At 57.6% G+C, this 24779-nt stretch overlaps 5 protein-coding genes across 5 annotated transcripts; 4 read left to right on the forward strand and 1 right to left on the reverse strand.

The window, feature by feature from the left end:
* Positions 1-1513: 1513 nt before the first annotated feature.
* Positions 1514-3946, reverse strand: POSPLADRAFT_1140180 (hypothetical protein; the record flags this gene model as incomplete). Its single annotated transcript, XM_024485140.1, has 7 exons — positions 1514-1620; positions 1862-1895; positions 2107-2470; positions 2715-2761; positions 3440-3612; positions 3750-3825; positions 3887-3946. 7 exons carry the CDS (start codon positions 3944-3946, stop codon positions 1514-1516), a joined length of 861 nt encoding a protein of 286 aa, XP_024339945.1.
* Positions 3947-6433: 2487 nt separating this feature from the next.
* Positions 6434-10644, forward strand: POSPLADRAFT_1139051 (hypothetical protein; the record flags this gene model as incomplete). Its single annotated transcript, XM_024484987.1, has 6 exons — positions 6434-6600; positions 6654-7080; positions 7132-7348; positions 7402-7574; positions 7630-10243; positions 10505-10644. 6 exons carry the CDS (start codon positions 6434-6436, stop codon positions 10642-10644), a joined length of 3738 nt encoding a protein of 1245 aa, XP_024339946.1.
* Positions 10645-16042: 5398 nt separating this feature from the next.
* Positions 16043-17065, forward strand: POSPLADRAFT_1180211 (hypothetical protein; the record flags this gene model as incomplete). Its single annotated transcript, XM_024488736.1, has 8 exons — positions 16043-16178; positions 16230-16271; positions 16327-16383; positions 16435-16486; positions 16545-16591; positions 16655-16727; positions 16781-16870; positions 17011-17065. Coding segments are annotated over 8 exons (552 nt in total), but the record flags the coding sequence as incomplete, so codon positions are not given.
* Positions 17066-19146: 2081 nt separating this feature from the next.
* On the forward strand, positions 19147-21197 carry POSPLADRAFT_1140263 (hypothetical protein; the record flags this gene model as incomplete). Its single annotated transcript, XM_024485147.1, has 4 exons — positions 19147-19455; positions 19560-19577; positions 19847-20767; positions 20823-21197. The coding sequence occupies 4 exons, from the start codon at positions 19147-19149 to the stop codon at positions 21195-21197; spliced, it is 1623 nt and encodes a 540-aa protein (XP_024339948.1).
* A 779-nt stretch (positions 21198-21976) lies between these two features.
* On the forward strand, positions 21977-24304 carry POSPLADRAFT_1138902 (hypothetical protein; the record flags this gene model as incomplete). Its single annotated transcript, XM_024484962.1, is given in 5 exon segments — positions 21977-22039; positions 22056-22115; positions 22171-22314; positions 22375-22602; positions 22658-24304. Coding segments are annotated over 5 exon segments (2142 nt in total), but the record flags the coding sequence as incomplete, so codon positions are not given.
* Positions 24305-24779: the final 475 nt, after the last annotated feature.

Here is a 24779-nt window from a genome sequence, read left to right on the forward strand (position 1 = left end):
TATGAATGTCAGCATTGTATGAAAGAACAGTAACAAATGCCACTTACAAATTAAGGATGGAAGAAGAAATGGGAATGGAAGCAAAGGTGAAGGTATATATATACCAGGGTAGTTTAGGGCAGACTAGATCTGATCATTTGATAGACCAATGGGGAATGATTTGTAAGCAGACAATATATGCACAAACACAACTTATGTAATCAAAAAAGCGGAAATTGGCACAAGTAATTGAGCAGCAGGAGTCCATCGGAACTGTGTAACCTTATGAGCATGATCTAACCTTAGAAAAGAATGTGAAACCGTGTATTAACATGAAGTACATACAATATCCAGTCGGTTCATATGATGAAACCAGAGGAGTTGACAATATGGGCGATGAATGATACTCCAGAAAGTGGTACCAAAATCATCTTCGACAATGGTGTCGGTGGAGACAACAGGGATGGGCAGCATAAAAGGAAGTTATGAAACCAATGACAATGAAGACACAAATACAGATGAGGGTGGTGTGGAGTATGTATACAGTGACGATGTATACGGCGATGACTTGTTGATGGTGATGGAAGAACATGTTGATAATGATGAGTGGAAGCAAACATTGACGAGGCGGGTGGAAGAAAATATTGACGAGACGGGTGGAAAAGAACATTGACGAGATGGGTGGAAGAGAACATTGACGATGAGAAGACAATGGTGATGGAGGGAAGAGGCATGTGACAAGTTTTGAGAGTATCATTGATGATAATGTGAAAATGTTGGTGGCGACGATGAGCAAGAGGCGATGACGAGGAGAAGATATGAGCACAAGGAGATTTGACGAAATTGAATCATTTGAAATCAGAAAAAGGCGTTGTCCCGAGGGCCCCCTTGGGACAAAAGTGCCCGAGGGGGCCCTCGGGACGTTGTTATATAGCTAGGGCTACGAAGACGAATACGGTACGCGTCATCGCTCAAATAGATCCCCCATGGGGTGGGAACACTGACGTGCTGATAGGCCGGCCGGGTTCGTCCCGGCTGGTGCACTTTGGGTCCGGTACTTCGGCTAGTACACGTCCGGTACGCTTCGGCGGAAAGTCGTCAAAACCGCGGGAAAGTCCTGAGGTCATCGCCGGGCGGCTCGAAGCCGCTCCCTATTGGCCGCCCCAGTGTTTTCGCACCAGGGATCGAAACGGTTCGATTCGTTGATGTAACGCATATAAACAAAATCTTGTAGGTGCTACGTAAACTGCCTTAGTAAGCAGACGGTATTAACCGAGGGTCTTTAGGAAGCCCAGGTCGGGCAAGGCACTGACCTAACCTAACCCTAACGTACGCTATCTTAATCGATATTACATGATAAGATGTCTAACTAGACTTCGGTTTAATTAATTGTTGTAGCCTAACCTAACCTACTCCTAACCTAACCGAACCTAACCTAACCTAACAGAAACCTAACCTAACAGACCCTAACCCTAGCCTATGGCTATGACGTGAAGACCACGTGATTACATACGTCATCGTCACCTGACACGGTCTAGATGGGTCCGAGTTCTTTGATCCAATCACGGATCATAGAAGTCTTCTTTCGCAAGAAGTTCGGATTAATCTCGAAGGTTTGATAGAAGTGGAAGCTGATGGTGCCTTCGGGATGTCAGTAAGTCATGCGCCCCCCTCGTTTCGGCGAGTTCTCGGGTGGTAGGCAAGCTTCTTTAAACTCTGTTACTAACGGTTGAGTCATCTTTGCTGATTTCGCTTACAAACACGGGCCTATGGCGGGCCGCTTAGCAATCAGTATCACGTCCCTCCAATGAGGGCGTGTCATTCTACAAGTCTCCATAGCAAGTTCTTTCTCAGTCGAGTCCTTGCTGACATCGCGCCTTACTGCGCCCCGGTCGCTCGTTCCTCGCGACGTGCGACTATTGCTGACCAAGCGGATCTGAAGAGCCTATAAATATAGGCGAAACTTGGGGGTGGACGCCATTCCACCCAAGTCATCCAAGTCAGCCACAAGTCCTTCAGCAGGCAGGTCGACGCCAACACCACCTAACCGTCCTTGAGGTACATCGAGAACAATGTGGTCTTTTGTTTCTCGGACGAAATGTTAGTAAGTTCAATGTAAGAACGCACCTCTCGGAGGAATGGTACGACCTCCGAGGACTTCCCGTTGAACATACGGGGATCGCGTACTTTGATGTTACGTGGTCCGGCAGATGTTGACGGCGCGGGTGTCGCAGACACACGCTGCCGCAACTCGTGAATGCTGCGGGCAAGCGACTCGAGCGCAGCGCTCTGCAGCTGCTGGTTGTTCGCAAACGCATCTTGGTGTCGTCCAAGTGCAGCGACAGCCTGGAAGAGAATGCGGTCAGCAGTGTCAGTGGGATTCACCCCGGCCTCGGGAGGAGCAGGTTGAGGGGGCTGTTGGATGCCCGCGTCTCCCCAGCTCCCATCGAAGCCTTGGTCGAGGCCTTGTTGAGCCATGTGGTGGGTGCTTCTTGTGGGAGAAAAATTGTCAACGGTGAGGAAGAGAACAAAGTGCTTAGCTGAAAAGGGAAACGAAGTGTCCAAGCGTCCGGTTGTGTCGAATCAAACTGTAATGGGCACGTCGAGCGAAGCGCGTAGCGGAAAGGATCCGGACGTCGAACTGTCGAGGGCGAGCGAAGAGACAAGCGAGGATTCGCGAACAAAAGGGGCGCCGATACTGGCGTTGATTCGACGAGACTACACAGCGTACGCACAACAGGTTTATGGACGAGCCGGTAACTACATCGAGACCGTAGGGTACCTGTGCATATGGAGATAGTGATCTAAAACAGGGGGAGAGCGGGAGAGGGATATTACTGTAACAGGAACCAGCGCGGCGCGCGTGCACGCTCGCGATACAACAGATCGCTATCTACGAATGGCCATTGGTAAGTAAAGATCCTCTTGTACGTACAACGGCCGTGTAGTGGTCTTAACCACTACAGAAGGGCGAGAGTTGTTGTTGGGTCTCTGCTACGGTCGTCTGGGCAGTGTGAAAGATGGACGACATCTCTGACGGACCGCTGCCATACGGGATGGAAAAGGCGCCGTCGTGTGTAGTGGACTGCGTGGATTGACCGAGACGACAGCGAGCGGACTGCTGGAGACGTTGTGCAGGTTTGGGGGCAGCGATTGTCAATAGTTAACAGAGCGATACAGATGTAGTTACCTGGAGGTTCCAGTAGCATCGCACCAGGATGATAGTCCGCGCGTGACTGTACTTTTTAACATTATCATATTAGGAACCGCCCTCAGCATTCCCGCGACATTCGAACACCGAACCAGTTGCTGTGCAAGTGCTTCGTCAGACGTCACGCAGCTCACGTGGATGACACGTCGACATAGGAGCATTGACGCATGCCCATAGATATGCTGGTGAAAGGGGCGATTGCACATTGGACATACCGTTTGCGCTGTGTGAGTATCAGCTTCGATATACAATAGACTCAGAATAACAGCGCGCACCACTCAGGAAAAACCTGCATGTTTGATTTCGGTGTAATTGACGGGCAAGTTCCGCAGCGTCCCCATTGAGAATGGTCTGGCATCTCTCAAGGAGTGACGCTTGTAGGTTGAGATCGTGCAGGATCTCCATAAGCGCGCCCTTGAGCCCTGGAATCTCACCGTTTCATCCGTCGGATGAGCGGGATGGGATCAATCTCCGCGCCAACGTTTTTCAAGAGGTCGCAAAGGCTACACAGGAGATAGTGTGAGCACTGCGCAGTGCTGCGTGAGCGTAAGGGGCGTACTTGGGCGTGTTTCGAAGTACTTGAGGAGACCTTCCCAGAGATCGTCATCGTGTTGCTCTTTCGCAAAGTTTATTGCCTAGAGGGCAGTATATCAGCGAGCTCGCGTTAAGCATGCGAGTCTCGCAACGTCGATTTACCCTTTTCACGTCACCCAGCTGCTCGATGATGAGCGTGAGGGCCTCCTTATTGTTGCCCATGCGCCCAGTAAGAATACCATCTCAGAAACTATGTCTCTGTAGGCCTACTCCAGTCGGTTAGTCCGCGGAACATAGGACTCTTGTACATCGTATGGCTTCTAAACTGTAGTGATTCCTCGCCTTCAAGAAGTCCAACACGAGGGTAGATGCATATTCCGCATATAGCTTTACCTGGATTAGACGGTAAGTCACCGTAATGTAGACCGGGATCATTCATCCGCATCTGCATGTCTGAGAAGTCGGATGTCGGCTAACAGTCTCTGCAGAAAAGGACATTCAAGTAGGGAGATAGGCAGTACGTTCGGCTCTGCAATTGCTGCACAACGCGCCCGATCTAAACGACTCAGTAGAACGACATTTCAGAGCTAGCAAACGTAGCGGTCATAATCAAATTGATTGGGGTACTTACAGGTATCGGATAGATGTGATCCGACAAGCAAAGTGATTGCAGCACTCTGCTGTGAATTGATATTCGCAACTGAAGCACGACGGCGTTCCGCCCGCCAATACGTCGTCAAATTCGATGAGAAGTAATATTTGGGCCTCCACAGCCGTACATAAATTGGTCTCGCAGATCAGCTCAAACACATTCCGGCGGCGTAGGGGTAGGAAGGGCGAGCCTTTTCATGTCGGCAATCCATCGTGTAGCTAGATACAAGTTGTGAGAGGGAAGACGGCAACAGATAAACATAACGATTAGAGCTCCGCGAGGTACTTCACGTACACAGTCGTCTCAGGGACTGTAGTCTGTATCGATGGATAGGATAGTGCGTAGTCAAGCTCGGCCTATACGGCCGAAATGACACTGGAAACGTCATACGACCCATACGTCAGCATCATACAGCATCAGCGCATATGCTATGCACCAGTAACTTGCTCCTTTTCGCAAACATGAATGTTCAGGCTTCCGAGTCCCTGCACTTCGTGTCCTGACTGCACCTGAACATCTGGCGCATCAGCGCACTATTCGTAGTCGACAATTGAAGAGGGCGTACATCACCTCGGCTAGCGAAAGACTCGATGCACCGCTCTCCGATGCAAACAACATCTTCTTCCAGCCCCGCCGTCACGTCGCCGCCGCCTATTTCTCGATCTCCATCAGAGCTTCTTTGTACCGCGCTCGCTCAGTGAGCCATTCGACATGGATGCGCCAGTCACGTGGGCGCACAACCGCAATGTCCTTCGGCCTCGACACGACGTGATACGGCCCTCAGGGCCAAAAGCACTCACATATGCAGGGCAGGGAATGTGAACGGATGTGAGACAATATCGGCGGCCACGAAGTCTAGCTGGAAGTCGACGGTACTCTCGACGAGGAATGCGGTGCAGCCGCAGACACAGGAGCAACAGTGACGGGATGTGGATGGGCGTCCAAGAGTACACCTTTGATCTGGTCCACCCAAGCAATGAGGAACGTCATGTAGTCTCGTTGTACAACAACCAGCCCACTCTCATGAAGCAGAGTAAGCTAACAATGCCGCCGCAGATGGAGGCATAAGTGCCGCGCCCAAAGGAGATGTTGCATGTCGAATACTTGCAGCTCGGGAACAGATACGGCTCACACGATGATCTGTCCTGGGAGAGCGAGGTCAGGCTAACCTGAGCACGCAGCGCAAAAGACGGGAGGAGCGACGGTAGAACCCGTGAGCCACCAGTAAGTTGCATGTAGGCTGGCAGGATATGAGCGCGCAGATATGTTGGACAGACAGTGAAACATATTCACTCCAACGCACGACGAAGGCAAGGAGTGTCATGCACAGAGGGCGACATACGAGAAAAGGAAGATCGGCTGCCAATTTGAGCACCCGATCGACATCTAAGCGTCTTCCTAATAAGGAAGCCAACCAGTGTCTTTGCTACCACCGCCACCGCTCGCAGCGGGTCCTAGTCTTGGAACACATCTATTTGGCATTGAAGCTTCGTCAAGAGATTGCAGAATGCAGCGCAGCTCTCTGTCCCTTGATAGTCAGGCATATGCGCGATTCACAGCTGTGCAGGCTGTCTACCACGAGTACTTCACGCGGAATGCGATGTTCTGTAGCCTGATCGCGGAGTTCGAACCGTGCCTCTCGTGTGTAGAGGCTCGGTCACAACAAGGACCAAGGAAGTGCTTATGGTAATGGAGTGGAACTCCGCACGCCGTGGGACGAGTGATTAGATCTCCGCGAACCCTGTGCATCAGGCCACCTGCTTTGGCCGCCGTCTTTAGCACTCCCTCTTGCTCTCGACACCCATCCACAACCCCTGGACATTGTACATCCTATAACCAACTTTCCAAGAAATAAACTCACAAAGGTATCAGCTTACTGCATCCTCTCTTGGTGAGTGTCTTACGTGTTCCATGCCGTCTTGCTCGATGAGGCCCGGCACGCCACTGGTTCATTTGTGGCGCGGTCCTTCGAGGAGACGATATCGTTGGACAGAGAGAGTAATGCTGACACAGATACTATATTGCGCTATACAGAGTGCTCGATACTTTGAATCGCCATGCTCTGGCTACAGATAGCCAGCCAAATCGGCGTCGTCGTCTTCACGTTTCTCGTGCAGATGCAGATGCCCAACAATGTATATCTGCCTCAAATAGTTGGACAATTCATCGATGCGGCGGTTCCTAACCTTGTTTTCATTGCTGAGGAGGTTGCGCTTTCATTCCGGTGCGTGCGGTCAAAACGTGCTCGCGCCACATTGGCTCACTTTGTCCTCGCAGGTCCTCTCGTCCCTCACTCCCGGTCCCTCCGACTCGGACCTCAATACCACCATCGCCAACCACGGATTCCTGCAAGAATCTCATTCTCTGGACCCCTACGGCCCTCGCTGTCGCGTCGCAACCCCCGGCGCTTGTGAGTCCATCGGCGGCGCCGTCGTCGGTGCCTACTACCTCAACGTCGACAATCGAATACGCGTTTTCGGACACGATGGACTGGTCGGAGGATGCGAGCGACTCGGCCCATCACTTCTGCCCGGCGTATCTCGCATCTATCGCCCCCGGCTGTCACCTTCGGCCCCGTCACCTCGTAGCTGTCGTCATCGCGTTCACGATGGTGTGGGGAGTGTGTGCACTGGTCAAATTCTCTAGAAATCGACGCCGCGAGAGAGTGGTCTCTTCCCAGAACGGTCTGCAGAGTCATACCCAGGTGAGTGCGTGCGTAGAATTGGATGTCACGCACGCTAATCATAATCTGCAGAGCAACATCGCTGCTAAACTGCCGGAGATATTGCATAGCGGCGCACCTACGCAGTCCAGGATGAGCTCTCTGGACTGCGAGGGTGCATCGTTGGCTGTCTCTTGCGCCTCTGCAGACTGGGAGTTATTCACCACCACCTTCTCATCCTCACCCTCAAAGCATACCAGTTGCCACATTTGCGACACAATTGAAGCTCAGGGATTCGGTTACTGGCTGGGTACGAGCGGCTCGTTCTCATCTGCTGCGATACCGACTGACCATTGCGTCTAGGGCATACGGTCCTGGTGTGTCTCGCGACACTGTTCATCAACATCCTGGCCCGCCGTTTCGCACCTGACGACGCAGCTGCATATACCCTGGCGGTGCCGGTGATGCTTTGGAAGGACAATCCAGTTTCTCACGTCTGCAGTCGCTTTGAGGGAGAGGATATAGCGGATCTCAATGTACGTCATGCCGGTGCCACAATGTGTACCTCTGTTTGACGAAATGTCTGCGCAGAGTTCCCAGCAGTCAATTATCGATGAGACCCCAGCACGGTCCCCGGAATCTTCTACCGATGGCGCGTCACTGCAATCAGGCCCATCATCGTGTAGTACATCGCATGAAACTACCCCGCTTGGCTCCTCCGCGGCAGTCCTTGTGTCTCAGGACACACCTGATGTGCTCGACAGCTCTCGACACCACATCGATGCTGATCTCCTCTCTGTGCCCAGCTCAGCCGGCCCCTCGTCGCCCTGCAGCGCGTCGCCCAAGTCTTCGAAGCCCTCGCCTCTGATCGTACCTATGCCCGAGACAGACACATCAACGCGTACCATGATCGCGTGCGAAAGGTACACGAAGATGTGTGCCAAGACAGTCGACATGATGGGGGAGCATCAGAACACGCGTCCGGATCAACTACGAGAGGCCCTGGTGCACGAGCGCAAGGCACTTGAGGCGTTTGTCGAGCAGGAGGTCAAGCGCGCGAAGGAGCTTCAGGCCACATGCCAGCGCCATTGCGCGCAACTCGCGGAAGCTTATGCGGAGACCAAGGCACGACAGGATGCGCTGTCTGGGCAGCTGGAAACATTGAGGTCGACGCGCGTGCGGCTGGATCTGGAACGCGACAGGGCGAAGAAGGAGCAAGAGCAGCGCGCGAAGAAGCGGGCGCAGGCAGAGAAGGAGCGTGCGCTCATCGAAGCTAAGCGCATGACGGCGGGAGAGAAACGCGTCGAGGTCGGGCAGAGGCGTGTACAGGCCGTCACAGCCCCGATGGAGCTGGAGAAACAGCGCAAGACGCTGGAGAAGGAGTCTGCACTGCGGAAGGCCGAGGGTCAGTGGGGGCAGGAGGTGCAAGCGAAGCATCTGCGGGATCAAGAGGCGCAGACGGACGAAGAGCGCGTATGCAAACATGTCGCACAGACGGATCACGCGGAACGACGAGACGCACAGATGAATCGCGGAGATCTACGCGAGCAAGGAATGGAGACCGACGGTACGGAAGGTGTGCGCGAACAGGAGGTGCAGGCTGATCCTGCAGATCATCTGTGCGACAATGGAATGCAGACCAAGCAGGAGAAGCTGCTAAGCGAGGAACACGGACGTATACTCCATGACGTCCGCGGAGAGGAACATCCGGACATCGAGCGGACTGATCAGGAGTCTGGTAAAAGGGGAACTCAGGCGGACGCAGACGACTGTCATTCACAGAATACGCAGGACTCACAAGGCGAGGAGCCAATTGAGCAAGCCGGGCAGGTCGAGTGTGTCGAGCACGTCCAATGCACCGATCAGGTCGAATCTATCGCGCAGGTCGAATTGGTCGAGCAGGTCATGCGATCTGTGCAAGCTAATCACAATGAGAGCTCCAGCTGTGGGCTTGACGGTCTCCCTCCCACTCTGCTCGCGTCGCTTTGGAAAGACAAGAAGCCAGTTGCGCAAGCCGGGCAGGTCGAATTTTTCGAGCAGGTCATGCGATCTTTGCACCACGAACAAGCTTATAATGAGAGCTCCAACTGCGGGCCTGACGGTATCCCTCCCAATCTGCTTGCGTCGCTTTGGCACGACAAGAAGCCAGTTGCGCAAGCCGGGCAGGTCCAAGATGCCGGGCAGGTCCAATGCATCGAGCAGGTCCAATGCGTCAAGCAGGTCCAATACGTCAAACAGGTCCAATGCGTCGAGCAGGTCGAATCTGTTGCGCAGGTCGAATTTGTCGAGCAGGTCATGCGATCTGTGCAAGCTAATCACAATGAGAGCTCCAGCTGTGGGCTTGACGGTATCCCTCCCAATCTGCTTGCGTCGCTTTGGCACGACAAGAAGCCAGTTGCGCAAGCCGGGCAGGTCCAAGATGCCGGGCAGGTCCAATGCATCGAGCAGGTCCAATGCATCGAGCAGGTCCAATGCATCGAGCAGGTCCAATGCGTCGAGCAGGTTGAACAAACCGAGCAGGTTAAACGCGTTGAGCAGGGCGAACACGTCGAGCAGGGCGAATACGTTGAGCAGGTCGAATGCGTCGAGCACCCTATGGCCACAATCCCCCATCAACCCTTCAGTTCAACAGGAGTTCCCCTCGTCCTGCAACAGATCGTACCATCTGTACAGCACGAACAAGCTCAACATAATGGGAGCTTCAACTTTGGGTTCACCTTCGACTGTCCCCCTCCGCGCCAGCCCACTCCGCCTGTGTCACATTGGCTGGAAGCGTGTGTTCAGGCTTCCCGATCGCAGGCTGTGGCTCAGCCCTCTGCTCCAGCGCCTGCCTCTGATTGTGCGTCTGCCTCGGATGATGAGCCTGTTTTGGATGATGAGCCTGTTTTGGATGATGTGCCTGCCTCGGATCATGCCCCTGCCTCGGTCAATGCGCCCCCTGCGGAAGACCAGCCGTCGTCCCCGAACCCACCTACAGTCCCTGCAACAGAGCCCGTCCGTCCCAGCCCATCTGCTGACCCCAACGCCGCACTGAAGGCGTTCTGGGCGCGCTTGCCTCCACCGCAAGCGCAGGACGTACCAAGTATGCAGGTGGACGACGTGCAGCCGCAAGCTGGTCATGTAGACATGAATGCGATGCAGCAGCCCTCAGGAACGTACCAGTTCGGCTTCAACAACCCGCGCTATGAGGTCGTCGTCCACCAAAGTAACACACAGGCCTCCAGTGATGAATCTGACCGCCCTGCCGCTCCGCTACCATCCCGTGCCAGGCGTCTCCGCCCCACGCTCTCACTACCATCCCGTTCGAGACGTCTACAAGGTCGGCAAAGCACCGCGCAATCTCTCCCGCTGGGCTCCACTGCAGAACAGCCGCCGTCTAACGGCCAATCCAGGTTAGATTCGTCTGCATCGCGAGTCTGTGATGTCTACTGATTACGCCGTTGACAGCGCGTCCCCGGGTATTTAGGATGCAGAGACGAACCCCATTGCGCTGTGGCCAACGTATGGGCCGTTGCAATCCTGGAGCGCTCCGACTACGCTAGCCCAACATGGCCCCATGCTCTCGGCATCCGCGTCAACCATGAGCATACCTTCGTCTCGTTCTGAAGAGCACGCACAGCGTGACTGGCCAGGATTCGATGGGTCAGATGGCGCTCCTGCGACAGGGCCGAGCGAGGATGGACTGGTGGCTCCCTACGACTAGATTGCCATGTCTGGTAGAGCTACACGGTAGACACGAATATCGAAGACGGGAAGGCGAACAGATGGAAAAACCGGCACAATGATAAAGGCCAGAACATAGAAGAGGTCGACGCGGCCATGAAGCGTCGACTGCGTAATGTGAGTATCTACCAGGCGTTTCCGCAACACATTCGCTTACGCGCCGTTTGTGATCGTGAACAGTATAGATTTGTCGTAGGCCTGAATCGGTCCCAGCTTGAGGTTCTCACCCCTCTCTATACCCCTGTGACCATCATTCTGTGCCAATATTATACGCCATTTCTCTGCAGCGACTGTTGAAGGTACTATGCCGGTTGCGTGAAAGTCCCTTTAAAAGTGTCTTCGCCTAAAATTCCTTGTCTTCGTCGGACCCCCCTCCACGGCAGCTTCAAGCATCATCTATCCAGGCTGATTCTTCATAGCGTAGCGCGCATACACTTCTCTCGTGCATTACAGCCCGCACTCGCTGCGCCGTGACTGGCGATGCCTTTGCTGACGTGCGGCCAGAGCGCTGCGCGTGGCATCTGCGAGTACGAGTGGCCAGAGAGATTTAGGGTAGGGGGCTTACTAAACCAGAGGGAGGTGTCAGACTGCATGACGGCTCGCGTAGGCTGTCCTAACTCGCGCCGAAGTTGTTTGTCTTTGAGAGCGCGAGCCTAGCACCCTAGCACGGCAGACAGAGCATGGGGACAATTAGGATTCAGAAGAACGTGGAAACGGGACGGCTGGTGGTATTCGAGAAAGATGTACCAGGACATGTCGTTTGACTCCTCACCGTCCATTGTCACGCAGGATACGCATCCGGATCCCGTGATAGCCTTCATCATAATGGGGACAAAGAAAGGCTTGCGATGTTGCATAGTCGCAACGTGCATAATGGAAACAATGCGCTACGTATACACAGCAAGGACGAGTAAACGCAGGTCTTGGAAGTATTCACCCTCGGGGACAGCGTGTCAGCATGTATGAATCGATAAGATTATGCAGAGCATCCTATAAGAGACTTGCAATTCTTGGCGCTGTTGTGTCCTGCTCCTGTCGATATGATTTGCAGCACAAGACGAACAATGATTGAAATGTTTTTGAGGAATGGATGCTGTAGATGTAGCGGGGGGTACACTGTTATTAGATCACGAAATTTATAATGGAGCAGACAACACGCCTTCAGTGATACTGATCTGGCCAGAATACCCATTCGTCTAATGACACTTTACAGCTGCCGTGACTTAAGCGATGGCTGAAACCAAATGTTCGAGAATTGCTAGTTGTTCAATCGATGCTCTTCTGGCCGAGTCCATATAGTCCTTTAGCAATGATCTGCTACGCGCATTATCTACAGTGTGTACGCAGTGCAAACAGTGGCTCTACAATCGGCATCGGGTCTTTTATGCAAGAGACTGCCGTTCGCAAAGACGTTAATGATCAGGGAACACACGATCGTGCTCTTCAATCGACGGATGAGCGCTGGAAACATGGAATTGGTTTCATGCAGGCAAGGGACACGTCAAATTTTCACATTCCCGGATTACGAGAATGGACGGCACGTTGCAGCAATAGAGGAATGACCTAGCGTTGTCTGCTCGTCGCACCCACAATAAAGGTGTGTAGCACCAAACTGCATTCTGATATAAAGGTTACCGCTCCCGCTCGCTTGTCATTCTCACTTTGTTGTTCTCCTGATCCATTCTGTCATGCGTGGACGAGGACCTGCATTGTCCTAAAGATACGAGGGCACATCTTGCCCGGTGCCTTGTGAAGAAGCACAGTGCATGATGCAGCTTGTATTGTGCAGAGGGGTATTGCAGAACCGACATATAAGTAGCATCCCTCGCTTTTCAGACCATCTCAGGCCAGAACAGCACCTCATTCCGACCTCAGAGACGACTCACCCTCGAACATGAGCATATTTCCTGCATCATGGGCTCTACGCATGACCAGTAGAGTCATATTCCTCAGCACGCCCACTCTACAATGCCCTCCGACGCATTCGCAGGGTTGCGCGCTTGGCTCCAATGGACCGCGAACATAAGCAACGAGGAAGCGCCATTCCTCACAGCAAGTCCGGCGCCCAGTCAAGAGCCTCACGACGGGTCAGATCATAGATGTACCCGAAGGCGACGGAGACCTCAAGGGTCTCTTCACGGATTTCAGCTGGGATGCGTCACTTCATGGATCGCCGGAGGTATGGCGTCGTGTTGTCCTCCGTCTACACACACTATCTCACATCCTTTCAGTTTCCCAGCTCTGAGGAGCTCACCGAAGGACGCCACCATAGGGTTCAACCCTATGGACACCGTACTCCTCCCCTCAAACCCTCACGAGACAAGCACACACGCCCGCATATGAACACGGCCAAATAACGGAACACTCGCCGCCACAGGCGGAGCACGCGGTCGCGGGCAGGATGCTGGCCCTGCATACTCCTCGTCCCAAGAAGCCCCGCTTCCGCGTTCCCTCGAGCGACATCCGCCTGTACGTCAATAGAAGACCCAAGCAGAGGACGCCCGCGGCCTGCCACTACGAATGCGGACGTTGCGAAGCATGGTTCAGTCGCAGCAGCGAACGTCGGCGTGACATGAGAACCGGTTGCGCCAACGGCGAGCAGAAGGAGTGGCCGTGTCCTCTCTGTTTCAAGATGTACTCACGCAGGAGGTACTGCCGCACAATGCACCATGTGGCATACAGGAACGCGCGTGCGTAGACCCTGTATAGGATGGCAAACATGGAAACTAGTGCGGGTGAAGGCTCACATGCAGTATCCGAGGAAGATCAGACTGCATCCCGTCCTCTGGCGTCTTCGCCGCCTCTGCGAAGTTCTCTTCTCTTCAAAAGGATTATTCAAGCCTTGCCTCCGTTTATGTATAATTGCTGGGCGTGTCAATGGCGTGTTCGTGGCATCGGCTTTCGCCGTCTTGCAATGTAGTTTATCAACATGGCGTTATCTGTGGATGATTGAACTAGCTTACGCGTTCCTCGATGGCCTCCTGCGACTAACGATCACCGACCGCAGATATTGTAGTACAAGGTAAAGCAGTAGAGGAGCGGAAAGCCGAGATGAGGCACAGTGATATCTCTGGCACAAATACTCGAAGGTTGCCGCTAATCCGTCTTGTCTTGACAGTAAACAAAGATCCGGAGAAAGCACAAAGATGAAGGATGCTATCGTATTGCATACATTGTGGGTCTCTGCCAAGTGAGACGTCCAGGCCGTGAGTCGCCATCTCAGAATGGTTGTTGTCGGCGTCCGCCGAAACGCCTCCACGTCGCTATAGGCTGTCGCATTTCCGAAAACACCAATACAAACTGCATATGAACGACATCTCATCGCTTTCAAGAGTGCGCGTACAGTCGTAAAGACACAGAGAGTACGCCTAAGCTGTCGTCTCATTGCGGGCACAGGGCGCGATGCTAGCTGAAGATCGCGCGAGTTCGCTGGGGCTGCATCAGCCACTGCGGGCCAAGTGAGCGCGAACGGCACTGGACGTGTGCTACGTTGTCCCCTGCCTGTTTATTATCATAGATCATAGCTTAAGCTTGGCGACGCTGGAGAGTGCTGTGTCTCGGATTGAATTTCAGCGCAGCGTGCGTTCATGTTTGGAGTCGATGCGGGACGTAGAGGAGAATTTCGGACCTCCACTTGGGCGCAAAATCGTCCATAGTAACGTGTTCCTGCTGGTATCGACCTCTCGGATTACAGGAGAACATGCCATCCGTCGTGAGAGAGGCATTAGCCTCACTGAACAAGGTCACAGGAGGTCGAGTGGACGCGCGGGCTGCCTTACTCCTGCTATACACCACAGCGTCAACTTGAGAGGAGTTGCAGACCATCCATAGCCTAAGCCTGCGAATACGGATGTCTTCCCTCACTCGCGCAACCAAGGCCATCCGCGTCCGGATTGCGAGCGAAGAGACGCTCTCTCCGAGACGTGCAGCACGACTCCGGCTTCGACGAAGGGCCGTCTTCGCCGCTCGTGATGCAGCCACGAAGGGTGACAGATTGATTGAGATACAAGTCAGGCCCGGGCAGGGCTCCAGATAGTGTGGGACAGACGAAGCAATGCTTCTTTTCATACGACGCTGCGATTATCGTCGCGTGTGGGATCGCAAGATGTGAACCGTCTCTTTTCGCTTCGATGACGATCAAAGTCGAAGACCAGTTGTCAGCTGTGGGTTGGCGAAATCCACGGTTGAATTGTCGAGAAGGGGTGCTATACTAGCAATCGTAAGGACAAGTCCAAGAGTGAATGACTGCGGAGCTTACGCGTATAAGTATCTCGGTACGGCCGTAGCCAGCAAGTGATTGGTGACACCGCTGTAGAGCTCCGATCCTATTCTAAGCAGTTGCTTTCTCCTTGTAGGACCGTCGTATATGATGAGACGTCTGTCGTTCGTGTGAGTCTGGGTCATATCGCGTCCCTGCATATGTGTTGTCATCGTTGTCATCATATAGATAACCTCGAGATTGCACTAATAGGCTACGTCGGTAACCCTCTGGACTTCGGGCTCTTGCTACTACGTTCTCTCTGTTGCCAGTGAGGACGAGCGACGCGAGTGTCGCATGTACCAGGTGAGTCGAGTATCTGTTGTAGGTGGCGAACATTCTCACGCCTCGCACGTTCTCGCGCTGGGGCAGCTGTATTCACCCTTCTATCTTTCCCCAGCTCGCTTCTCCGTCAGCCAAGTCCAACAACCTCGCCAGACTGTGTCCAGCGGCGGCCGGCTAAGCAGCCGTCCTTGTCGGGGCATCTGCCGCGCTCGCTGCCAGATGCGAAAGTGAATTGGGAATGTCAAACTGACTGGCTCGCTTCTCTGGCACGGAGATGAAGCTCCATGACATGGAAGCGTCAGCGTCAGGTTGAACGATGAATAGAAAGCCAGCGGTCAGTGCCCATCGCTCACGACGAGGCCAAGGTCTGCGAGCTGCATGCAGGCAATAGCGCTAGCACGGTACATAGCACAGGGCGGCAAATCCGTCGGGGCAGCAGGATCACGCCTGTGCATCAGCATGTATCTGTACAAGTACCTGCCCATCAATGCAGCCTCCATCATTCGTGCCTCGCGACCACGCCGTCGCACTACTATTCCTGCTCTCCGAAGGTGATGCGCACGTCGAACTGTCGTACACAGCCGTTACGACCCGGCGGACTGGGCTCTTGCAATAACTCGTCTCGCACAGCCCGGCACACTTTTCGCCTTGCACTCCCCGCACTCACGACAGCCCTTCGTGTGCTCCCTCCCTCGTTCCCCCCATTCTCTACCGGTACTGAAAATTCTAATCATCTGAATGCCGCGTTCATCCACGCTCGCGGCCGCCCTCGCCCTCGCTGCCCTCGTCAGACCTGCGCTCTCCGGAAACACGACATGCGCCGGGAACGCGCTCGACTGGTACACCAGTGCCGTCGGGGAGACCCCATGTACGTGTCCTCGGGCGCAGCGCACCACGCCCCTGCTCACTGGCTGCCCTTTTGCAGGCACGACGTACCAGCGGCTGCGCCAGATCTGCAACAGCGAATGTGAGTCCCCCCCTCCTGGGGTCTGCATCCGCGAGCCGACTATGGATGCTCCCAGACGAGGTCCCGTCCTTCCGGCCCAACACGCCCGGAGACAACTGCGACGACCAATTGAGTGCATCACCCTGCCTTCCCGATCCGACTGTGTAAACTAACGCGCGCCCAGGCTCGTGCTGCTGCAACTCCATCTCGTTTGCGCTTAGCATGCTCTGCATGAAGTACGCCGCCACCGTGTGTCTTCCTGCCCTACACTCACGCTCGCCTGCCGCGCCCCAGCTGCCAGTGGGACGTGAACGGCGGCAGCGTAAACGGGATCGACGCCGGTACGCGCGCATGCTTGTTCTAGCGCGCGCACGCACCGGACTGATGGCGCACATGCGCTCCAGGGAACGGGGCGTACTACATGTACCGCTTCAGCGACTACAACGGGCAGTACTGCGGGGACGGGACGAACCAGTCGTGAGTGCGCCGCGCGCCCTCTTGGCCTTGGTCGTCTTTGACGGGATCCCCAGGCTGCCGACAACCATACAGACGGCGGTGTGCAACCAGGGCATCAAGCTCGACGACTTTATGTACAACCTGTTCTGGAATACGGGTGCATGGTGCGTCGCGCCCGCCTCCTGTCGTCCCTTCCACTTCCGTGTCTGACGCGTGAGCGCTGCGCCCGCCGCGCAGGTTCTAGTGAGTGCATGTGTCACGACGCGCTGCGCTGAGCGCCTGGCTGAATACGCGATGATGGCAGCACATACACGCGCGAGGCCGCGCAGCAGGACCAGGCGACGGACAACAACGACACGTTCACGCACTGCGCGAACGCCGCGACGTCGTCCAAGCCCAGCAGCACCAGCACCAGCACCAGTACCAGCACCGCGCCGGCCGCGCCGACAAGCACTGACCCAGCCAGTCCCGCACCGTCCAGCTCGCCTGGGACGACGCCGCCGGGCTCTTCCAGTCCCGCCGAGCCCACGTCCAGCAATCCATCAAGCCCTGCCCCCGGCACCGGCTCCAGCGCGGGACGATCGACCAGCACGCCGCCGCCGTCCTCGGTCGCGACGACGGTGGAGACGCGCACGACGGTGAGCGGCATCGTCACGTCCGTCGCGCTCGTCACCACTATCGCCGCCCCGCACGTGTCATCCTCGTCCGCGTCCGCGGGCGCGAGCGTGACGGCGATCGGCCTGGGTGCGACGAACGGCGGGCGCAAGATGAGCATGGGCGCAGTGGTCGGCGGCGCGGTCGGCGGCGCGGTGGGGCTCGTCGCGCTCTTGGTGGTGGCGGCGGTGTGCGTGCGGCGGCGGCGCCGAGCTGTGAGTGCGGGGGCAGGGGCAGGTGGTATCGAGCCGGCTATGGCGGCGGTGGCGGCGGGGGACAGGTACTCCGTGTCGCCGTTCATGCCGCGGCCATCCAGTAAGCCTGTTCTTCGGCCTATATGCGCGGCAGGCGGCTGACGTACCGCCCACGACGCTGCGCAGCGGACGACGTGTTCGCGTACAGGCCGCGCGCGACGGAGAAGCTCGCGCGGATGCAGCGGAACCACGCCGGCTCTGGGTCAGGGTCTGGGGGCACGAGGGACAGTTCTGCGTTCGGGTCGGGCTCTGAGCCGGGGACGGCGCGGACGATGACGGGCCCGCCGACGGAAAGCGCGGGGAGCGAGGTGGGGCTGCTGGACTCGCGGGACATGCTGCTGCAGGAGGAGGACGCGGGGCGCATCGCGGGCGGGATCCGGTTACCGCCGGCGTACCGCAGCGAATGGGGCGATGAGTGACTGTGCGGCGGACTGATAGGTGTCTGTGAGTGGACTTGGATTAGAGACTTGTCGGGGTGGAAAGCGGGGTTATGTATTTTATATTATTAGCGGAAGCAAGTGCTTCGGTCGGCGGCGCGGCAATGATCGATGATCGCAAGGCGCATGCGCACACCGGAGCCGACAACGCGCCCACCCGGGTTAGCGCGACCTGGTCAACAAGCCAGGATGACCGTACAGCGTGCTGTCACTTTGCCGGAATGTCAGAGTCAGGCTTGCGCGCCATTTTCGTTTTTAACCACAGCGCGCCGTTTTAGAAGGTGGGTTCCCATTTTAGGTCGCTTGTAGCCGTTGCGGGTGATGTGGCGTCAACGGTTCTGGCTCTTCCTCGCTGCAGCCCCCGGCGTTGATAGGTCCACCCAGTGCCGCGCGCGTAATCTTGATTTTCATCACCCGTCGTCCATCTCTCACCGAACAATTTTCTCCGACTCTCGACGTGCATAGTCGATGTCTTTCTCGGGGCATACTCAAGTCGACATTGTCAAGTCATACTTGAATTCACTCGCATTAAGTCTGTGCTGCGCTGGCTTCTATCCGGTGGAGCGCATCTTCTCAACCTTTACGCGTCCACAATGACATGGCTATATGCGCATGTCTGCGAGATGCAGCCGACCATAGTCCTGTATGTTGGCATGGCCTCGTCGACCTGCTATGCATGGTGCGTACCAATCATGTTTGTTGCACTCTCTCACATAACGACAAGACGGGCTCATCTTGGTGTACAGTCGACGACTGACAAGCGGCGACTTGCTCGCATAGCATGACTTCAGTGGCTAGCAGGCACGACTCGGTCTGAGACTACACCGCGACGGGGCCAAGGCGGGACAGCGGAGACGAGACGAAGTGGTGAGAGAATGACGAGTGCCGAGGACGCCAGTGATGGCGGCAGAAGCCATGGCTGAAGGCTGGGCGGCTGTTTATGCGCAAGAGGTCCACTGGGTCGCACATGCTTGGGAGGGCTTCGAGAAGGCAGATGAGAGAGAGGCGCACGGTCCATGGCCCTGCTCCTGCATTCGTCGCCCTGGACGGCTCCGCCACTGCGCGCTCAACACGACGGCCGGCAGCAAGATCGCGATGGTGGCGACCAGCAACGAGACGGCGGCGCGGGGCAGCCAGCGGCGGGTGTGGGGGGCGACGGGAGGGGCGCTAGGCAAGTGGGCATGGGCGGCGGAGGGATTGGCAACGGGCGAGGATGCCGATGGGCGGAGATGGACGCCTGATGAAGCGGAAGTCGGAGGCCAAAGTGAAAGACCGCTTTCTTATATTCCGGATCGCCTGCCTCCCGCTGCATCTCACCCATCGCGTCCCCCGCCCGCTGGGTGCGCGACCGACGACGGTGGCGGCGATGGCGACTGCAGCCGATGGGTGGGCGCTGGGGGAGATGTGTGTGCCTGTCCCTTTGGCACCTGCCGGACTCGTCATCGCCTTCTCTGGCTCTGCCCCTTGCCCTCTCTCATCCCGCCCCCGATGCTGCAGATCATCCACAGACACCCCCACACTGGTATGTGCGTTCGAGTTCACTGGTTGCTCCCGCTGCTGACGCTGCGCAGACGTGCTGCGTCTCAAGCAGCCCCCGGTGCTGCGCCTGCCCGCCATGAGTTTCCTCAATCTGAACAACGACGTGCTCGCGCTCATCCTCACATTTGTTTCCCCGCCCGATGCGATGCGCCTCGCGCTGACGTGCCATGACGCCTACTCCCTGGCCATGCCTCGATTTCTCTCCGACGTCATTCTCGGCGATGCCGATCCTGCCGTCATCTCCGGCCCAGACCAGATCACCCTCTTCTGCCAATATATGCTCGCCGACCCACCCAACCGCATCGTCCACCTCCGCGCCCTCGCCATCAAAGACGGCGCTTTCCTTGCCTCCGCCCGCCGTGCCGACGGCCGCGACACCTGGCTCGAGGACTTTTCCTGCGCCCCGCTGCTCTCCGACGTCCTCCGCGCAGCACACAACCTCCGCCGCCTCTACATCCGCGACCTCGAGCCCCTCCTCGCCTCCCAGCCCGCCGTCGCAGACGCCATCGCCGGCCTCACCCGCCTCCGCGACGCGCACTTCCACATCGTCGGCAAGGCCACCCTCGAGCTCCTCGCGCGCACCGCCTGGCGCCCCACCCGCCTCGTCTTCGGCGTCTGGCGCGACGGCTCCGCCCGCGTCGCCGGCGACACCGCCGCCTTCACCGCGTACGCGCCGCACCTGCGCACCCTCCAGCTCTGGCAGGTCGCCTGCCTCCTCGAGTCGCTGCCCCCCGGCTGCGTCTGCGCCGGCGTGCGCGCGCTCGGCCTCGGCGGGCGCATCCCCAGCCTCGGCGGCGTCGCGCACGCGTTCCCCACCGTGCGCACGCTCACGTTCGCGCCCGAGTGCTCCGTGGGCGACCTCCCCGCGGCGGGCGCGTGGGACGCGCTCGACAGCGTGTTCACGAGCATGCCCGTGCCGCCGCTGGGGTGCGCCGTGCGCCGCCTCGAGCTGCGCTACGTGCTCGGCGCGCCCCTGCGGCGCTACACGGCCCAGGCCGTCCTCGCGCGCACGCTCGAGCTCATCCGCCCGTCCGCGCCCACCGTGCTCGCGTGCGCGCTCGCGCCGGGCGTCGCCACGGACGTTCTGCGCACGATCGCGGACGCCGCGCCGCGGCTGGCCCACTTGGAGCTCGTGCTCGTCGCCGACGCACTCGACGGCGACTTGGGTGCCTGGGTGGTACGTGGGCGTGCTCTGCGCGTGTTGACCCTGCTGACGCCGTCCCGTCCCGCAGACACAGCACGTCGCGTGCTTTGCCGCCGTGCGGCTGCAGAGCCTGTCGCTCAGCGCGCCCGGCCCAGCGACGCCCGAGCTGGCGATGCGCATAGCGCTCGCGGCCGCCCTCGTGGTGCCTTCGTTGCAGTGGGTCGGCGTCGCGCTGCAGCCGCGCGGGGCGGCGGGCTTCTCCGGCGGTGCCACGCGCGGCTGCACGCACCACGGGCCCAGGGAGGGAGGGAACGGCGAGAGCGACGCGGAGCGCTTCGAGCGGCCGCATGTGTGGTTCCGCGTGCGCCGCATGCAGGGGCCGCTGCTGGAGCGGCTGTCGAGCGCGCGCGGCGAGCATGAGCACACGCGGTTACGTGCAGCGGGCGAGGTCGTTGCGGAGTAGACGGTGCGTATTTGCTATCGGCTGTCAGTGGGGCTTGGCGCTGAGGCAGGCGCTCCAGGCGTATGTATCGCTTTCCGCTCTCATAATGGCAAATCATCATATTCGCGTGAAAACATTCTCACCCAGTCATACACGCTATCTTGTGCCTTATATATCCTCCAACTCTTACCGTGATGTTTTATCTTGTGCAGCGGGCAATATACCCTCGGTGTATCCGCATCATGTGCGGTTGTTGTCATTAGCTTTGTGATTGTGCTTTACTGTGCGCTTTTGTGATTTTGTTACACTCGGATGGTCTGTCTTGTATACGTTATGCTAGAGCTGCAATGTACCCATGGACGAGTCGCTTGTGAACAATAAGCTGTGGCGGCCCGCCACAGTGCATGGCACGTGATGCGTACACAGAGTCAGCGGTTGAGGTGTGCAAACAGAGCCAAACACTTCCCTCCCACCGTGACTGTCTCCAGCATCGTCGTCGACGGCGAGCACGATGCCGACCCCATTCGCCGCCGCCTCCCATGGCCCCGTACCGCTGCCCGCCCTGTACCTGTACCCGCTAAACGACTCCTTCGTCCCCAAGCACATCTCGCTCATCAACGGCCAGCGCGTCAAGATCGGCCGCCAGACCAACGCCAAGACCGTCCCCGCCGAGCGCAACGGGTACTTCGACTCCAAGGTGCTCTCGCGCCAGCACGCCGAGGTGTGGGAGGAGGCTGCCAAGGTGCGCACCGACCCGCGCCCGCTCGCCGCGGCGCACCTGCCGCCCGCGCGCACGCGGATCCGCGGACGCTGACCCGCTGCGCCCAGATCTTCATCAAGGACGTGAAGAGCTCGAACGGCACGTTCATCAACGGCGAGCGCCTCAGCCCCGAGGGCGTCGAGTCCGAGCCCTTCGAGCTCAAGTCGGACGACATCGTGGTGCGTATCTCCGCGCTCTCCCCGCCCGCGGCGCCCGCCTCACGCTGCAGCGCAGGAATTCGGCATCGACATCGTCGGCGAGGACAACAAGACAATCATCCACCACAAGGTCGCCGCGCGCGTCGTGTGCGTCTTCACCGAGCAGGAAGCGCAGGCCGCTGCGCGCGCGGAGGCGCAGGCGGGCCCCGCCTCATACGGGGTCGGCGCGGGCGGCGGTGCGCCCCCTGCAGCGGGTGCGTTCAGCTTCGCACCGGGCCAGCCGCCCAATGCGCCCGGGCAGCAGCGCCGCCCGTCGCTCCAGCAGGGCCTCATCGGGCTCGGGGACCGCGGCGGGAACATGCGCGCGCCCGGCAAGAGCGGGCTCACATTTGACCACATCCTGAGCCGCCTGCAGGGCGAGCTGCAGAAGAGCCGCGACACGGGCGCCGAGCTGCATTCGCTGACGAGTGCGATGAATGAGATACATGATACCCTCGGTGGCAACCTGGTGCGTCGCTTAGCATGTTTGCCTTGGCTCTTTATTCATTGTAGGTCGCTCGCAGCCGCCGAACCTCCCTCCGCATCCTTCGAATCTCCCACCAGTCATGCCTCCTCAGTCGCAGCAGCAGCAAGAATCTGAACAACAACAGGCGCCGGCAGCGCCGTCATCATCAGAATCGGGTTTAGCACTCTCGGAACTCCAGTCACAACTGCGCGAGACTCAAATGTCTCTCGCAAGCCACGTAGACAAAATCCGCTCCCTCGAGACGATGCTCGCCGAGCACGAAGCGATCAAGCGCGAAGTCGGCTCCCTGCGCGAGCTCATGGAGGAGCGCAAGCGCGAGATGGACACGTCTCGCGGACGCAGCGGCAGTCCCAGCGGACGCCACCACCAATACGGGCGCGACGATAACATGGCACATGATCAGCATTATATGTCCGATGACGACGACGATGCACGCAGCGTTTCGACGATCGTCCCGCACGAGCTCGACCGGGTCGACGAGGAGGACGAGGAGCAGCTGGCCGCGGAGGAGGAAGAGGAGCAGCGGCGGAGGCGGAGGGATGAGCTGGGTCGTCCGCGCACGCCAGAGCCAACGGGCATGGGTATGTCTGACGATGACTATGATCACGACCACGATCACAGCAGATACGAGCCGCAGCAACGCACTCGGTCGCCGTCTCCTCCGCCCGCGGCCCCGCCAGTCCCTATACCCGCTGCGGTCCCCGACAATATCAGCGAGCGGCTAACGACACTCTCGAAGCAATTGGAGTCTGCGCTCGAGCTCTCGCGCTCTCTTGAGGCGCAGCATTCGGTTGCACAATCGACCATCTCCTTGCTAGAGTCGAAGGTCGCCTCGCTGGAGAGTCTCGTGCATGACACTCGCTCACAAGTTCAGGTGCAGACTGAAGCCACCGAGCAACTAGCTGAGGCCATGCGCTCGGAGCAACTCCCCGACTCAGCAGCGCAGGAGGCCGAGCAGAGGACGCGGGAGTCGCTGACGGAAATGGTGAACGAGTGGAAAAAGAACGTCGAAGGCCGCTGGAGCAACGTGCAGGAAGAGTGGACCGAGGAGCGGGAGCGCCTGCGCCGCGCGAAAGACGAGTGGGAGACGCGCATCCGGGTCGTCGAGGATGGCGTCGGCAGCAACGTTTCGAAGGTCGAGTCGATGCTCGGGACTCTAGCTGCGCTGCCTGCGCAACAACATTCCTTTCTGAACGGAAACGGAAAGCTTACCCACAGCGGCGGCCTCGTTACTCCCCCTAGCCCGCGCAGCCTGTCAGCAGAGTCGACGCGCCCACGACAGAGGCGAAAACGCAGCAGCTCGTCAAGAGGCCGCTCGCGCTCGCGGTCTGCCTCCATGGCTGCTGGCGTGGAGGTAGGCTCGTCGGCATCGTCGATCTCAGGCGACGCCACCGAATCTCACCCACTCGGGCGGCGGCGCTTGCCTTGGACCGCTGATGACTCGAGCATCAGCGACACGGAATCGCATGCGGCCAGTGACAGGGCGACAGCTGCAGGCGAGGATGAGCCGACAAGGAGTCTCAAGGGTATGCCGTTCCCGATCACCCCGGAGTCCTCAGTTCTGAACCATCCGCTGTCGTCCTCGGACGATGCGTCTGGGACAGCAACCGACTCACAGACGCGGCCGCCGCCCAAAGACCTGGTACGTCGTCCCGTTTACTTATCTTCTGTTCCGCTGGGTTGACACAACCTTTGTCAGCCACACTTCAATCTATCGGCAGCCGTAGGTCTGCTCGTTCTCAGCGTGGTCACCGGGGCAGTCTTATGGCGGATAAAACCCGAAGGTTCGGTTTCGGTATAGCATACATCACTTCTAGTAGCTGCTCTGGTGAGCGGCGTTATCCTATCGTATGATCAAGACTTGTCCCTGTTCTGTCGTATTCCTCCTGTTTCACAGTTTCGCTACCTCTTCGTCTGGATCCCGTCGCATCGTTTTCGAACTGCAGAGCCACTCGTTATGCCCTTCTTGTGCGTGTATATTCGTGAGCATGTAAGCCGCCTCTTTCGTACTTTATTAATAATGACCCTCATGACCACAATCTTTAATGCAAGTCATCTTGCGCTGGCGTCTCGTCCGATAAGATACGTTTTCATGGACACCGATGGCTGTCATGCAAAAATGTGCGCCATGATATATTTATCTTGTGAAAGAAGTTATA

This window comes from Postia placenta, assembly GCF_002117355.1.
Source record: "Postia placenta MAD-698-R-SB12 unplaced genomic scaffold POSPLAscaffold_5, whole genome shotgun sequence".
Lineage (NCBI taxonomy): Eukaryota > Fungi > Basidiomycota > Agaricomycetes > Polyporales > Adustoporiaceae > Rhodonia > Rhodonia placenta.